This window comes from Aythya marila (genome assembly GCF_965140915.1).
Source record: "Aythya marila genome assembly, chromosome: 9".
Classification (NCBI taxonomy): domain Eukaryota; kingdom Metazoa; phylum Chordata; class Aves; order Anseriformes; family Anatidae; genus Aythya; species Aythya marila.
This window is the reverse complement of record NC_139050.1, coordinates 5,697,989-5,715,910: the sequence shown is the minus strand read 5'-3', so window position 1 is coordinate 5,715,910 and position 17,922 is coordinate 5,697,989. Positions and strand designations below refer to the sequence as shown.

General features: G+C 43.9%; 1 protein-coding gene across 1 annotated transcript in view; it reads right to left on the bottom strand.

Annotated features, from left to right (window-relative positions):
- Nucleotides 1–17,922, bottom strand: part of EPHA4 (EPH receptor A4) — a 95,303-nt gene that overhangs the window by 18,557 nt on the left and 58,824 nt on the right. Inside the window, exons 6-9 of the mRNA XM_082767457.1 lie at nucleotides 8,395–8,519; nucleotides 7,032–7,191; nucleotides 5,862–5,973; nucleotides 693–751 (exon numbers count right to left, since the gene is read on the bottom strand). Coding sequence (XP_082623583.1) covers nucleotides 693–751; nucleotides 5,862–5,973; nucleotides 7,032–7,191; nucleotides 8,395–8,519 — 456 coding nt within the window. The remainder of the gene's footprint in view (nucleotides 1–692; nucleotides 752–5,861; nucleotides 5,974–7,031; nucleotides 7,192–8,394; nucleotides 8,520–17,922) is intronic.

Here is a 17,922-nt window from a genome sequence, read left to right as displayed (position 1 = left end):
AAATGTACTGTAAGCCAGGAATGACTGATGAAAGAAGGAAGGCCTTAATGTATTTTTTCCTCAACGTGATTTTTTTTTTTAACGTAATCCTTTAATATTTCCCAATATTGACGTAAGGAAACAGACTTTTGCCAATAAATGAATTTCAAGAGTCATTGCCATCAATCACTGCCAGGCCAACGGCCTGGCCATAGACCTGTGAGAATAAAAGACATCACATTTCTTTTTTGGGATCCAAGAGCTCAGGTAATCGTTTTAGTAAGTGGATAAGTGGAATGGAAGTAATGGTAGGATTCAGTCCTAGAAACAGGGCAGCAAAGTTCACATTTACTTTCCTGCAGGACTGCCTCAGGTCCATCCAAAAACTGCCTCTGCAGAATATTGTGGTGAAAAGTCATGCCTAGACAGCCTAGATAGCGTGTTTTTCATAGAAATAGAAATCTTTCAGTGGAAAGGAATAATTGAAAAATTTCATGAACCTTTCTCCCAACTCAAAAATTTTACCCAGATGCTTTTATTGCCCCTGTTACTAAAGTGCCTAGTTTGGAAGGAGGATGGTGGGAAGCAAGGAAAACAGAAACATATTCATCTCATGAGGAATGTCATCTCTTATTTGCCAAGCATCTGAACATGGAACATGTTTTGTGAACTGAACCAAAAAAAAAAAAGCACCAAGCACAACTGCCTTTTACCTTGGTTCAAATGTTTCTCCTCATCTGCCTCTTGCTTAGCCTTACTGTATTTACTGCGCCTGTCAGACAAAAAAAAAGAACATTACAGTTCAAAATAAATATCTTACTTTGAGACAAGCTCTGTCTTCTTAACCTGCCGAGACTCGAGCTGTTTGCACCTGCCACGACCTGTGCTTGGCAGCTCCCCTACAACAGCCCGTGACACAACTTACACTTTCCAGAAGGGTAGGAGACTCCTCTCCTCAAACTGCTCTAAGTGTTATTGGCATCAACAAAGCATTAGGGGAAACACAGATCTCCGTATTTGCATCTCGGCATTTAAACAAAGAAAAGAAAGCTTGTGTTCTAGCTACTTTTTCTTCAAATGCACATTTGCAATAGTGTGCAAAAAAAAAAAAAAGGACTAAATTGCTTTTTAGCATGAACTTCTATAGATTTAGATGCTACAACAGAGGTGTTTTGGTAGATTGATTTTCAAACCCAATTAGGCAAATGCCAATACCAACACTCTTCTTCAACTACAAATTTAAAGGTGGAAGCAGTCTATTAATGCATAAATCAGGGTGGTAGCAAAAAAAAGACCTGACCATCAAAAATGCAGATCCTGAGGATTTTGTTTATTCTTTTAATCACTGTACAACTGAGGGGAGTAAAGAACTCCTGATGTCAGAGGTCCTCTACTAAGCCCGAGTTGGACACAATAATACAGTTTAGTATGTTAATTCTACAGATTATTATTTCTACAAGTACACACATGATTTTGTATCCAGTTCCAAATTTAATTAGTCCAGCTTTAAACTTCAATGGACAAGCTGTATTCAGAAAAGTTAATGCAAGAGGTTAATCCAATAGAGAGGATATGTAAATCCCAAATGTGCATTGGGATTTGAAGTTCCCCAAAATCTAACGGTATGTAGATGTAGAGATTTGATTTCGAGTATTCATGGAAAATTCAGAACCAGGCACAAAAGCAGACATTGCCAAAGAGAAGGGCTTGTTGTTGTTTACTCTTCAGCTTCCTTGTCCCTATGGAAGTCAGCAGCAAATCTCCCAACACATCAGACCCCAGTTAGTCACTGTCAAGAGTCTGAATTGGAGTGAGGAAGAGGGAAGGAAGAGAAACCAAGCCCAGAGGAAGGGTGGTGAGACTGGTGGTGCCTGCAACGTGCAAGCCACTGCCTGGAGCGGGGCAGGAGCTGACCAGGCCTACTGGGGCACCAGGCCGAGACTGGGTTAGATCTCTGAAAACAGTGAATAGGCAGAGGAGATAAATGAGAATGGGTGAGAGAAAGACCTACCAGCAGATGCAAGATGAAGAGGTTAAAATTTGGAGAAAACATATGACTTTGAGAGCCTTGGTTTCCCTTCCCTTCTGCCCGGCCTGCAGGGAACAGCAGCTTCCCGTCACTCCCAGCTGAAAGGCCATGTCCTAGCTTTTGTCTTTGCAACCCTTTAGTGTTGGGGATTAAATATACTATTCTAGTAATGAAAGCTATAAATTGCACATGAACAGAAGGAAAAAAATCCAGTTTAACATGTGAAGACTACCTGATCTTTGAACCAAGCCTCGCAGCTCCCAGCATCACCAACAGGACTTGTGTTCAGACACAAGAAGCAGGTACATACCCAACCATAAGTGGCTGGGAGCTTTTTTTCTTGATGAAAGTCAATTAAACACAAATGGCACCAAATCATAACAAGAGCCTTATTAAAAACCACACTGGATCCAAACACCAATTTAAACCATTTTTTTGCCTGAGGACTTATGGCTCTGGTATAAAAGAGCTGAGTGAAACTGAGGGACTACATTCTGCTCCCGGTGCCTGACCTGAATCAGGAGGAGAAATCTCACCCAGTGCCATGCAGGGCTAAGTCAGCTTAGGGGGTTTCAGGTACAACGTAACTTCTCTCAGAGGAAAGAAAAAAAGAAGGAAAAAAAGAAGAAAAAAAGATCCTGCAATTTAAGCAGGACCCCTTCAAATTCATATTATTAGTCTTCAGATACAGATGGGAAAAATGAAACACAAATGGCTTTGCATGAATGCATTTTAAGTACGTAAAAATGCTTTAAATCTTATTTCTAAAAAGTAAAATCACCCTAACAACAGATACAAATAACCTTCCCCCACTAAAACCCAAAGACATGCAAAAAGCAGAGGGAAACAAAGGGATTGCTGTTCAAGCAATATAATTGTAGCTTATTAACGTTAAATAATACCTTCCAAACTAACTACCTGCTTCCACCTCTGCCCCTGTCACCTGCTGACCTTTCCTGCCTGGCTTGGGGCAGGCCACTCCTGCCTGCCATTGTCCCCTGGCTGCTCGGGGCACCTCACCTGAATGGCAGAAGGGAGCCTTTGTCACAGGCTTGAATTCCGTAATTACAGGGATTTGGGCAAGAGTGATTAAATAGCCGTATTCAGGAAAAGAACACAGAAGCTTTCAGAAGCTGCAGGGGTCAGAGACATAGGGAAATCCACAGGTGGGGCCTGGAGATAAGGAGGGGAAGGTCTCTGCCCAGCCGGAGGTAGCAGCAGAGGGTATTAGCACGCACTGAGGTGAAGCAGCATGGAGCCCGCGCCCCCACAGCCCATGCTGCCCCTTTCTCCACCCCAAAGAAGAGGGCTGGGGGTGCTGCAGTGCAGAAGGTAAAGCAATCTATCTGCCAGAAAAATTTCTGATGGTAACTCTTGGATGACCAAAGGAATCTGTAGGGCCAACTTACTGCAGCCAAACCCCTTCAGAAAGCAGCTTACTGCTTTACACTTTCCCAAATCTTTTTAAACTCTGTCACTGTAATTTTACTCTGTGCTCCTACAGGGTAGGGTTTAGAAACGCTCCTGCTACCTCTCCTGCATCCTGCTGTCCTAACCTCAGTAAATTTAAACTAACATTTAGGCAGATTACTTCTCACGTTGACACAAACACCGTGGTCGCAGGACAGACCCAAACAGCTTGAGCTGCCTGAAGGCAAAGTCTGTTGACAAATTCTGTTGAGAAGATGAATTTGGGGATTTGAGTAATGACTTGAAAAAACATAATGCTACATTAGTAATAACAACCTAGAGTTCAAAACTGGGCACCTCCAGCATATGTCCAGTTCCCACACTTGGCTCATGGATGCAGAGAGGCCATGTCCGCAGGCCAAAGCACAGTTTTGATTGTACAAATATGACTTCTAGGTCACAGCTATATTACAAAACCTCCTCGTGGGGACTCTATGGACAAAGAAGCATTTCCTCAGCTGAAGTAATTTTGGAACAAAGTATAATTATTTTGCTATTAACTTCAGCTGGTATAGGAACATCATGAAATATCCCCAAAGCCCACACCTCTAAATGACATTGGTGATGTAGTTAAAATCATTTGTGTAATAGTGAATATTAAAGTCGGTTCTGTTTATTGAGAACTACTTCCAGCTACTGGAGAGCTGTGTATTGAGGAAGGCTGCTAATTAACAAGGCACATGCATTAGTATGCACAGAGCAGTTTCACTGTCCTGGTATTTCATTCATCTTGCTATTATATCTTTCCCCTTCCACAGCTTCCCTAAGACCTACTGGTATGGAACTGCGGGGCATCTCTGAACCCACTGCCACCAAACTACTTCCACCCCCATTCCCACCAGTGCTTGACCAGTGCTTGGACCAACCTCTTGTCTATAAAGCCCACCTGCATTTTTTTTTTTTTTTTTTTTTTTTTTTTTTACTCGGTCCAAGTTAAACACTTGTGGGCAGAGATAACTGAACAGACAACCTGAGCAGGGAGCAGACCTGGCTGAGCAGGCACCCACACCAGCTTGTCTATCAGCTACCTGGCTCCAGGCAGCCTTTCCTTTGACAGCTTTATGGCTGATACTAAAGAGAATCAATATGAGGGCAAGGGGCTGACATTTCATTTTCTAAAAAGTGATCCATTGAGGGCCAATCACCAAGCAATGTTTATCAGCCTTGGGAAGTGACATTTTTTTTATAGGGGGAGGAGGGGAAGGAATCATCTCAAAGCAACTCGACAGGCTCAATTCTCCAAGGTGGCGACTCATAATTAGAAATCCAATGCATCCTGCTATCAATCCTGCCTTAAATAATAAAGTGATCAATAAAAGTGGAGAGGAGATTAAGTCATCAAGCTCAGTGATGCTATTTTCTGTTGCAATGGCTTTTAATAAACCTGTCTCTCCACATTACATTTTCATATGGCCTGTTCTTTCTTATTGCCAGCATGCAGGCTTTGAGGTGAACACCCACAGAAAGCTGTAACAATGCTTGACTACTTTCCAGATATTACAGCTATAGTGACTTAACTGCTCTTTAAGACAATTTGAAGTGAGAAAGTAAATCAAGAAAATTTGTGTGCATTTATGGCTGATGCCATTAAACTGATCAACAGAGGTTGACAAAATTTGCATCCCTCAGATCCCACGCTTCAGATGCAGTAACGATATGTCCAATTTTATCTCTGAATTACATTGAGGCAAAATCATGCTGATCTTTTTAAATGAGACTGAACATAAACTTGGAGACAAACACTCACACTGTGTTTCTGCTACACTGTCCTCCCATTTGCAGGATTGCTCCTGATGCACTGGTTGAACTTGGGAATGAACAAGTACTTGGTAGAAGATTACGGTTCTGCTCTGATCGAATAACCATCAACCCATTCTGCTGTGTTACTGCGTATGATGCTGAATGACTGCAGCTTCTACTTTACAGTCATTTCCACACACAGTGGAAGGACTAACCCAAAGACTAATGGAGACTCATACAGCCTAAGACAAAATCACAAGCACAGCAGTCTGATAGCTTAGTTCATAACAGTGTGGTTGTTTATTCCCTGTGTATCAGGAGTCAGTCCAAGAAAGTCTACTGTACCCATACCCATTAAACTTAACTTCAAATTACACTAACCACAAATCTCTAGTTGGCTTGATTCTCAGTGCCAGTTATTGGAACCAGCTTTGCATTTCAAGGGCAAATAGAGCTGGAACTATTGCCATTACATCACATGCTGCTGTGGTACTAATGTTGAGAAGATCAAAGCTACATGGGAGAAGGCTTGTAATGCAAATGCACTGTTTATGATGCTAATCAAAGAATTTAGCTTTGTTTGGAGGAGACAAAAAGCTCCCTCATGAAAGAGAGAAGGGGGGAGAGAAGCTTAAGTTCTTACCTCCTGCTGATGACAAAGGCTGCAATGAGAATGACCACAAGAACAACACTGCCAGCCACTGAAACAAGCAGCACTGTGGGATTGGTACCATCGCCAATGATGGGGGAAGGAACTGGAAACAGAAAAGAGAGCATTAGCGTCAGACACCCTCAAAATATCAACCTGGGCAGCACTCAATGAGGCTTTCTGGCTTGTGAAGGTAGTTTAGAGTAGGGCTCAAATCTACTTTCAGGCCTTTATTATATAGTCATTTCACACAATTTTCCAAGAGGGCCCTAATTAGCTGAAGACGTGATGTTTGATAATGATTTGGGGAACTTCAGTTCACTGGGAACAAGGACTCCCTCTCCTTCTCCCCTTCAGTGTTCCCCTCAGAGGGTATAATGGCTATTTCTTTCACCTTCCTAATTGCTCTCCACTCTTCTTTCCTCTTTCATTTTCCCTCAGTGGGGCCAGATGATCACTCCCCAACTGACACAAAGAGTAAGTCATTTTAAAATGTCTTCCGTCTTCCTGCTGGATTGATTATTTTCAGCTGTTAACATCCTGAAGGATGTTGCCACTGACTGGCATGACCTTAAATTGATTTAAACAGACTTTTATGTCCAAAATAAAACAGGCTTGGTCACACCACCTTCCTACCACTGAGAAGCAAACATTTTGGGGGGCAAATTTGCATGTTACCCTGAACAAAGGGAGAAGCCGTACTAACAACATAGTTCAAACATTCTGTCTTTATATGACTATGTAAGGGAAAGTGCAAATATCTGAGCTGATATAGGACACCTAAGTGATCTTTGTCAATAGCTTGCAAAGGAGAGCAACAGGGTTCCATTCCCCTGCAAATGACATGCTCCGAAAAACATCTGCATACATTAAACAAAATAGGTGCATGTATCTCTGAAGCATCAGTGGCTTCCAAGCATTTGTAAGCTGTATGTCTCCTTGGGCCATTCTGAAGCGTTTTCATTGTTAGTGTCTAGGATATAACATAGGTGTCTAAGGTCAGATTTATCACACCACTAATAGTCATGCAGCCACGGAGGAACGTTTTCCCAGAATAGATACACCACAGTCCAATTAACCAACAGGAGACTCCCAACACACAGCTCAGTTACATTTTCACTCCTCACTCAAAGAAAAGAAAGATATCAGCGGGCATGTTACTACCTGTGTTAGTTGTGAACTCAAACGGTCCGCTGAAGTCTCCGTATCCTGCTGCTGTCCTGGCCCGCACATGAAACACATATGAAGTCAGAGGGTTCAAACCTTTGATGTCAGTATTCCTGGAGGCTGTCTTCACAATGCGATAGCTGCGCTCGTTTTGGTCCTAACAAGAAAAGAACACTGCAGTGATCAAGTAAAAATGCCTCACTGCACCATGAACCATGGAATCCCACTTCCTTGCCAAAACTGTTATGATGAAAGAAGATGAGTAACACTGATGGAATTCTCAAAATACGTCCCGAGGGCTTCTGCTGTCTGCCTTGCTCAATACCCCTAGCGCTGAGTGCTGCATGGGGCTCTGAACACCCTTATTTGAGCAAGCCAAATAAGGGTGGTGAGACAGTAGGTATGATGCTCATATATCACTGATTACTTAAGAAATCACACAATGAAATCCTTTGGAAAATAGCCAAGCCTTCAAATATGATCCTCCTGATGAACAAACATTTTACTCATACATCCTGGCACTCTTTTTCTTCCTACCAGCCAGAAGCTGTATCAAAAAAAAATGGTAATGTATTTCAAAAAAGAAAATGTTCTGAAAATGTCTTCCACAAATCCGATCTTTAAAATTTTTCTATTTTTGGCTGGAAAATGCATCAGAAAATGCATTAATCAAGTTTCCCTGAAAAATCGGTTGCCTTCTTCTGTATGTGTTGGGGAAGCAAATACACAATTATCTTTATTGAAAAAAAAAAAAGAAAAGTACACATATACATGAGAGAGAGTGCAAGCAAGACCACGTAATTGTCCATTTCTAGAGAGGACCTTCAAGGAAAATAGCTTTCTTCATAGTTTCATAGTTCCATAGTTGAGAAGTTATTTGCAGGAATAACATCTCTGTGTAACTTGGGAAGTATGAAGAATGTAATTTTCTTTCCTTATTCTCTATTAAAAGCCATCCAGCCCACACCATCACTCTAAGCAGAAGCTATTGGCAAACAGATCTGATTACCGTATTATATACTTCATTATTATACTTCTGTCTATGATGTAAAGCTAATGTCTCACTTCTGCCCAACATTATTGATTCTCATTATAAATATGCTTGCTACAAAAGCTCAGTTCCAAGGTAAGAAAAAAATAGCAGAATAAATTCCTACCATGCAGCTGGAACAGCCTATAAGTCTTACTATTTCAAGCAACCGTTCAAGTGCATGAAATCCTTAATTGGATATTATTAACCTGAATCTATTCAGTTTCAAATGATGGAATCCTACCTGGAAATAAACCAAATGGAATGAAGTAAAAAAAACTCTTCCCAAATTCAAACAAAGCTCCTCGCTTGTCTATTTTTGAGCAGTACCTTTTCATAGTATTTGACTTCGTACTCCAGAATGACTCCATTTGGCCTGTCGGGTTCTAGCCAGGCCAAGGCAACGCTGTGCCTCGTTATCTCTTTAGCCTGGATCAATGCAATTGGGGATGGAGCTGCCAGAAAAAAAAAAGAAAAAAAAAAAAAAGATATAAGCAATAATTTAGTTTTAATAAGACAGCATAACATATGCACTTTCAGAAATTGTGTTTTTCTTGTGTGGGGGTTAGAAGTATTAAGTGTTTTTCCTGTTTTCTCTAACAAATTTGCATTTAATTTCTCTGTAATAAAGGTTGTTCTTAGATGCTGGGCCATACTGGACAGGTAAGATTTGGAGTAACACTGCAGTTTCCTAAACACCATAATGTTCTTAATTCGTAGGTACAAACCTTCACAACAAGCTGACAATGAAAGATTCTGCTTTTTTTTTTTAACCTTTGTTAGACACAGCACACAGACTTGTCCCTGTGTTTTGGTCCATAATGATTCTCTTCTTCCATGTCCTAAAATTAACTGGTGTTACTTCATTAGCTATTCACTCTACAGGAACTATGAAATTCCTGACAGACCAATCTGGTTTTCTCTAAAGCTGAGAAAACTTTGCCACTGAATTAAGTAAGAGCAGAATAAAGCTGAATACATATGAACTGGGACCCTCCCATGAAAACCAGAAAACTTGTATTTCAGGAGTCAGAGCCAACCTGTGCTTCCTAGCTTGCCCTGCTTACACCCGCCCATGTCTGTGAGCAGTGCCTGGAGAATGAGGAAGCTCAGCACCCGGGGACCAGATTCGGCCTTTGATAGCTCCTTCCCAGCCAGGAGATAGCAGAGACAACTGGCACAACCAGACCTTGTCCCACGTGGCGCAGAAAAAGCAGGACATCGTGGGTAAGGGCTGCCTGGCTTGGGGAAAAACCCGACCGAGCAACAAGCTGCACGCCAAGACCCTTTAAACTGTATCCGTGTGCAGTAATAAGGGCTGCCATGCAGAAGATAATGGGAAGCATCTCATTGTGCGCCCTGCTCAATAGAGCCCCTGCTAATGCTGAAGTTCAGGTTTTTGCCTGGCCGGAGGACAATGCGTTCTCCCTTTGACTGTGATCGCAGCAGATCCATGGCAGTGCAGGAGGAACGGGGTTTCTGAAGATTTATGAACCCGGCTGCCCCTTTCTTGCCGTTGTGTTGCTGTGTGGTCACGTCTCTAGCCAGCTGTTATCAAGCTCTTTTGATGCTGACAATAGCTGGAATAAATGGTGGAGTCTCCAGGGATAAAAAGGGACATTCATGAAATTTTTAATCTTATCTAACAAAGCTGTCCTGTATAACCAGAGATTAGAGGTCTTCCTAAATTGAATATATTTCTTCTTTTGTCCCCTGAAGCTGTAGACACGTTGCTCTTTTTTGCCTCCTTCCTTTTCTTTTTGCTGCTTTTTTCTACCCTTAACGTTGGGATGACGATCCATGAAAGCGTGAAAGAGAGAAAAAAGTATCCTTGAAACATATCCTTGAAAACTACCAAGAAAGACAAATAAATAAAACAGTCACAATAAATGAAAGGAAAATTGAATGTTGAAAGCCTCAAACCTACTTGACCATATCAGACAGCTCTGATGGAAGTGAAAATAACCAGTAGACGCCACAAAGTCACAAAAGGGTGTCTCCTCTTGATGTGAAACCATCAGGGAGCTGCTTCCTGATTTACTATCTGACAGTTTGGCATCTCTGTTAGAAATGCCTCCAGAACCTCTCTCTTTTTCCCTGTCTGTCTCATGCAAAGGCAAACGCTGGCTGACAGAGGAGACTATAAACACAGCCAACGGGGAGGATCCAGGTGTGCTCCATCAAGTTGTATCTGCGGCACGACTGCAAACCTGCTTAATAACCTCACCGTTCCTCAACAGAGAACAGGACTTTTTTCTCCCCCTCTGCAGTAAGAATGCCACACAGATAATAAATTACAGATCAGATTTGTTACCCTAAAACATACATGACGTTACTGATAAACCAACCAGAGAGAAATCTGCTTAGTTAATCCATGCCTCATGCCAGGCAGACAGGCAATTCATATTACCAAGAATCTTTCACTTATGCTGGTCTGACCTCAAGAATTGCAGAGAGAAAGTTCACTTTCCTTGCTTCATCCTCTTTTTAACCTCCTCAGTTTCCCATTTCATTTCTTCAGGCATTTATATTGGAATTTACTGAGTCCTTCGATGCTGGGCTGGTGAGTGCTGGATGGAAAGGCATTTCTCCTCCATTGTAAAGTGGCTGTTTGCTGCAGCAGAATATGCATTAACTTCCAGCCCTTGTGGAAGATGCTCGGTTTTATACCGTTTCAGAAGTGCTTTCTCAGGTCTCTCAAAAATGGACAGTTGATCTCAGGCAGTGCTCCAAACCAGAATAAACCACCTGCTCCTTGCCTCCAGGACAGGAAAGGACTTGTACATCAATTCCTTCGTTAATTCTTACTATTAGAGTTGTAAGAACAGCCCTAGTTTTACCCCTCCTGTCAAATACTAACTATTATGCAACTCTGTGCTGCTTAACTTTCAATCTATTCATTTGCCTCTCATTGTGTGGACGAAGACGTGCTACCTATTTTTTAGTTTTGGCTGAATATCCTGCCTCTCCACACGCATTACAGAAATCCTCAGAGTGCTGAAGGCCAAGGGCAGGACAAAGTACCAAAAGGACGTGAAGCAGTCTGGGGGCTCCTTAGCATTTCTGCAGCACAAACCTAGAGGGGTCTATGCAACAGGATGATTACCCACACCTCAAGGAACTGGACTGTCAGCCACAGGGAGTACTACAGCTATCCCACTGCGCGGATAAAACCCTCCTTAACCAACTCTGACACCTGCAAATAGCCCTGCAACTCACGTTTGTGTGTGTGTGTGTGTGTGTGTTTTCCAAGATCTACCAGGTGACCAGTAAAAATTACTTCTGAAGGGCGCAGAGCTGCTGGGAGAACATCAGCTCTGGGTCTCCTTGGTTATCCGCACGCAGGAGGACGAAGAAGCCAGGCAGGAGAGTGCTGGACAGACAGGGCAGCACCGTGCGCACAGCATTTACGTTCTTTTTTCTCCTGCCTTTTGCCTTTCTATTGCCTCAGAGATGATGTGAAGATAAACATGTAGCAGACTGTAAAATGACTCTCTGTTCACGAGCAGAACAAAAGGCAGGAACGTCCCTCATACACGCGGGGGCTAGCTGGTTGCTACACACTGCAGGAAACATCCTGAGCATGGCTCGACCCGAAGCAGTGTGCCCAGCTGAGCAGCCCACGTTCTGCCCCACGCACACAGGTCCACGCACCACGTCCCACCAGCACAGCCCATTGCACAGGTGAGAAGGACGAGGCCTCTTGGTGTTGAAAAAGTGGTCCCCTTGAACAAAAGCACCGAGTGTAACTTTCCTTAGTTCAAAGCTCAGCAGTTCCTCTCCCTCAGAAAACTTCACTCCCTACTGATGTGAACGTTGCAATTTTCTTTTATCTACTTCCTCAATAACCCACCATTAAACACCTACTAGTAGTTTTATTACTGCAGTTCTGAGCTTGTGGCGTACAGAGAGAGAAGGAGCACAGATGTACTACAAAAACTTCACCCAAATGCCATAAAGCCATATCCCAAGGCTAATAAGTGCTGAATTATAACAGTTTTGAGGCACTTTAAAGGATGGCAGAGGCAGAGTGTCAGTTTTTCATTACTGGTTCAAATTAAGAAGGGGGGGAGAAGGAAAAAAACAGGAAATAAATAGATGCAATAAAGTCTCTGGCATGTAGGCAGCCATGAGTGAAAACAGCCCTTTATAAAAGCAGGGAACATCAGTGCTCTGGAAGATACACAATGCCCCGTGTTTTAGGGAAGATGCCTTCTTAACCACAGCAAGGTTTACTTTCCACTCCCCATGATTTGAATTTAAATGGATCATGTTTACTCAAGGGGTCTTCCGCTGATTGAAAAATATACCCACAGTTTGTACATTATCTCAGCTAAATTCAAATAACATATTTAAATTTAATTACTTGAAGCTTAGGGGTTTTCATGCTTTTCTTTTTTCCCTCAATTGCACACAACAACACTTATTTGTTCTTATCAATGGCTGTGCGTTTTGTCAAGCATCAAAATTAAATGCTTGAAAGCACTAATGATGTTACTGTGATTAAGGGTTTTTACCTTCCAGGGTAGATACTAAAAGCTTGCTCCATTATTAATTACTTTAAAAAAAAAAAAAAAAAAAGAAAGAAAAAAAAAAAAAGATTTCTGGGAATCTAACACTGAAAAAAAAAGTCCTTTTGGAAATCCAAACAAGAAAATGAAAGATCTTCTATTAACTGGAACAAAACACATTTAGGGAAACCTGGCACATTTCAAGTTTTCTCTTTAAATATTTACCTTGTAATATTGTGGGTTTTTTACGTGGCATTTTGTAAATTATATTATCAAATAATCTCACAGCAGGAAAAGGATATACAACACAGGGAATCAAATATGCTTTTAATAATTTCTAAAGGCAACATTCTCCAGGCCAGATCCTGATAATATTATTCACGCAGGAGAGCAACCTACCCCAGTGAGTGCTGTGCCGAGTTCAAGTGAAGGGCGAAGCACCCAGCCCACGGCGCCACACGGACCAGCCTCGCAGTCCCCGGGGCCGTACACCCACTCCTCTCTCTTGCCCAGGCAGAGTCGAACTGCTCAAGGAGCCCTGTTTTGGGGTACCACCACCCCAAGCCCCAAGTACTCCCAGCAATCCCCTTTGCAAACGAAGAGGGATGCGTTTTGCCATGACCAAATTCCCAAGCGTATGCACAGCATGCGTGTAACCCTACAGGCTCCCAAGGACAAGCACACGGAAGGGTTTGGCGTTTCTGAACCTATCTGCACACAGAGTTGAGGTGCAGACACACATCTGAGGATCGCAGCTAGATCCTGGTGCTCCTGCTCCTCGCCGCCAGCTGCGGCTTTCTCCCAGGGGCCGGCAGGAGCCTGCAGACCGGCCGTGCATTCAGCGAGTAACCGCGCACACACCTCGATTTTTGTCATTAATCCTTGTGAACAAGCGGAGCAAACATTTCTCCCAGTGATAACTGGACCGGGACAGGACTTGGCCAAGGAGGCAGAAGCCTGATTGCTCAGCCGAGCCCCTGGAAGCTTCCCAAGACATTCCCCAGCCCGCTGTCTTCCCACCGTCTGCCTCTCCCTCCCCAGGGAGGGACAACTGGCGAGGAACACCTCCCAGCTTGGAAATGGAGATGCGCCAGGACTCAGGCCAGCGTTTTCAAGCTTTAGCATTTAAAGCACAGACTTTAAGTCTGCACCACTGGAGAAAAACGCCTAAGGTTATTCACCTGCATTGGAAAGTCCTGGCAACGCCACGCGGAGCGGTGTGACAGCCGAGCATGGTCTGCCTCTCCCAGCCCTCCCAGTCAGCCATAACACTTCTCTACTCCACTTGCTTTCCTTTTTACTAGAAATTGGACTGCTGAGGAACAGATCCAGCTCAGCTCAACCACTCTCACACGACATCTCCATCCCCAAACGAACAGCACACATCATCCTTCCTTTCTTTCCAGGCCCACAACCCAGAGCCTAGGAGCTCTAAGAAAAACAAGGGACAAGCTCTCAAATCCAGGGACCAGCCCTCATCAGTTATGTTTATAATGATGTGTTCATAAAGGAAGGGGCTTGAAAATGAGATTTTAAAGACTGTTAACACTGCATTATTATGTTTTAAACATTTCCTCTGTTTTAAAGTTTTCATTTCTTGCCTCTCCCAAAAGAACCTGCACTGCAAATCTTGCCAAACCACAAAAGCTGGCTCTGACTTGCATCAAATCAAAAGCTCGCAGAAAAAAGCAGGCTGTTAGCAGCAACAAATAGTAGTAGTTGAGGATTATTAGAGTACTTTATATTTACCATCTTACTCCAGCTTTAGCTCCTGGAGACATGCAGCAACTGCTGAGGATTCACAAACAGCCAGGGCATCTTCTGGGCTGAGCGTGTCACTGTTAGCACTTCAGCATACCAGAAGTGCCCTCATTTAGACCGAACCCAATCCTGAGGTCTGGGCACAGTTCCCCACAGCTCACATCAGGAACTGCAGTGAGACAGGGGTGACAAAGAAGCTTTTGCACACCCAGGAGATGGCTCACCCTGGCAGTCCATTTCTGGGGACCAGCTCTTGACACCCACCCATGCATCGCTTTCAGGTACCGGCCCTCCGATTGTGGAGGCCACCTCGTGATGTCAGCTAGTGCAATGCAGGTCTGGAGCAGCTCCAGAGATCTGAATCTGCAACCCACAACCCCAAAGATTGCCTTAAAGCAGAAGAATCTACATAGTATTTAGCAAGAGATCCGTATTGCAGCTCAAGCATGGGGTCTGTTTAGTCTGAGAGCTGCTTGTTTTCTTTCTGCTAGCTTGCTAAGAAATCCTGTTGGCATGTTCTGACAAGGATAACTTAATAGTTGCCAACAGAAACATGGCATAATACTGTGTGTGTATTTCCTGTATGTATGAATGCCAGTTTAAAACAAACAGGAAAACAAGGCTTTCAGTTGGAAGGCAATTTATAAAAATCTGTCTGAACATTACAATCACTTACAAATCAGCATAGAAGCATTTCTAAATGCTTAAACCAGAATGATTAACACAAGGAGCGTGAACGTACTTAGTGCCGTAAATTGCCCTAAGAAATTCTACTGCTGTAAGCAATTTGTTAGGATTTGGAATTAGTCAGCAGCGCTCTGACCTGAGCAGGTTGAGAGCCGCTGGCCACAAAGCAGGTCACAGTGCCGTTAGCCTTCCCTGCAGCTGAGGTTAGAGCCTGACCCAGCATAAACAAAAATAAATCCCTTAGCCCAGAGAAGCTAACAGCGATGCTCCGCTGCCTTACGCTGGATGGAGAGCCACGCAGTCCGGTCGGGGCGTGCTGCAGCTCTCAGAGCCCTCCTTTAGGGCCCGGAGCAGTTGCAGCTGGAGGCAGGGTCCCACAACCCAAATTTGGGTTGAGAACTTCTGGGAAGCACATGGTGCCATCACCTGGCTACTTCCCAGAGGCTGATCCCCCCACAAGCACCTCCAGAAGCCTCTGGCAGGGCTACAGCGTGCACGGCCCCGGGGTGCAGCGGCGCTGGGGGAAGCAGGAGGAGGACTGGAGACCACAACCTCCTGTTACTAAAACAGATCGTGCTGTTGGAAGCAGGGCACTCCCCAGCCTCTCAAAGTAAGCGGTCCAGAGCAATCTGACCCACTTACCACCATCTTTACAGGGCAACAGTGCTGCAGAGGAGGGGACTGCTGAGCTGCCTTTGCAGAATAAGATCCTCTCCAGCTCCTTCCACAAGGAAAGCAGAGCTACCCTCGAGGATGCACCGGGTGCCCTGGAATGATGCCTGTGTCCCCAGCCCTTCCCCAGGTCAAGCAAGCACCCGGCTACTCCACTCCCTGCTCTCACCCCAAGCCACCTGAGCAGGAGGTTAGCTCAGCAGTCACGGCATCAAGCTTAATCCACCGAGGGGCAGATGGGGGGTTCGGTACCTAAGGCAACACATCTCCTTCATTCCCACACAGTTCCTTTTTATGTACTGGAAACGTGAAATGTCTAGATATACAGCTGTCAAATAACTTCCTCTGTCACTTCCTCACAGCATTGAGAATATGAGACTGTGTAAAAAGAACTGCTCAAAAGCCTCTTTGAAACCCAGACAAATAAAAGCCTCTGTCCCTACTCACTTACATGCTTTGGAAATATTGAAGTACGTTCTAAACAAAATAAATAAATAAAAGCTATGACTCATTTTCCCAAAGCAGCATTTGCTATTTTAATAAATAGATTTGGCCATGTTGTCTCATCCTGGCTGCTGAAGTGCTTTGGTGATAGCAGAGAGTTCGACTTTGCCATTTGGGTTTCTCAGATCAATCACCCAACATCAGAAATGCCACGGAAGAAAAGATAATAAAATCAGAAACATTTTCCTCCCACGGTGATACACCTCAGTGACAGGCTCTAGTGGCAACTGCAGGCTGGGTTTCAAATGTGCCCTCCTGAGCCTGTGGCACCTGAAAGAGCCAAAACCCAGGGCTCACCTGACAACAAAAACCGTAATTCCCATTTTAATGCTTGAGTATAACTTGTTTTGAACTCACCCAATATAAGGAACTGCACTTTAGGGTCCATCACGCAGAAGAAGCCGGTGCAGAAGCACCAAGCATTTATGCGCTAACGTTTTGCTGGATGACCTTAACACTTTAATTATACCTGACATTCAGGGAGTTCACGGGAACTCCGGTAAAGCACCGTCAGTACAAAAGTTAGATGGATTCAACACGATATAACCTCTGTCTCTGGGCTGCTGACTCTCAAGGTTCAGGTTTTCTGTGCTCACATTGGTAGCACTTTGTGAAGGACACTGCTCTGACAGCACTTGGAGACCCACAGCTCTTCTCCATACAGCAACAAACCCTTCTGTGCCACCAAACAGCCTCTCTTCTCGAGTGGGAAAAAGAAGATCCTTTGTGCTGTTGGAAAACCATCAGAATTAGTGAGCAGCACACCAAGCTCTCCTGGGCATTCCGAACCACAGGTCCTCTCATCAAAAGTGAATTAAGCCCATTTTCCTTCATCTGCGACAGGCAGATTTCTTCAGGAAATTAAAAATCCGAAATAGAGCTGCTGAGAGAGAGAACTACATCCTGCACACGGTGCTGCTGGAAAAGCGGAGCTACCTGAAGGTTGTTGTGCAGGTAAAACAAATAATGTGATGAGGGACAAACTGGGGAAGAGCCTTCAGCTTCCTGAAACACACAAGCCTTGAAATTAAAATCTTAGCTCATGATGTCAGTAACTGATTACATCATAGGTGGCACATAATTAAACTTACATAGGGGTTTCATTATTTTGGGTTTATGCCGGATACTGAAAACTAGTGCATTATTCATTTAGAACTTGTGTCAATTGGAAAAACCCCAAATGGAGTAAGCAATTAAATATTAAAAGTGGCTGCCTCAGTGGAAAATGGTCAGAAAGACGGCTGGTAAAACTTCCTGTGCAATGCAAGTGCCATTACAAAGTCTGAGCAGTTTCAGTCCTGAAAAAAAGGGAATAAAAAAATAATCAACCTCGGGAGGTTATGAAGATTTGGGGCTGCACAAAGAGATCTGCCACACTTATTTCCTAGAGGGGTACTGAGTACGCCAGGCAAATAAAAGCCTGTGAAAACACTAATTTTTAGTGCCAAAGCCGTGGTACAATGGGAGCAGGACCCCAAGAGCCCTGCCCGGCTTCTGGCCAGAAGAGCCCTGGGGTGCTGCTGGGGCAGGCAGGGCCTCGGAGGGTTCTCACAGGGTGCGACTGAGAGGTGGTCGGGATGGGGATTGCAGTGAGAAGTACAATCTTCAGCCCAAATCTTCAATTCAGAAGGAATTTCTTCTGCTGACAGCATGCAAAGCACTTTGCAGCGTTACTTGTGCCCTCCCTGCAAGGCTCATCCTTTTCCTTTCTGGTCTGTTTCGT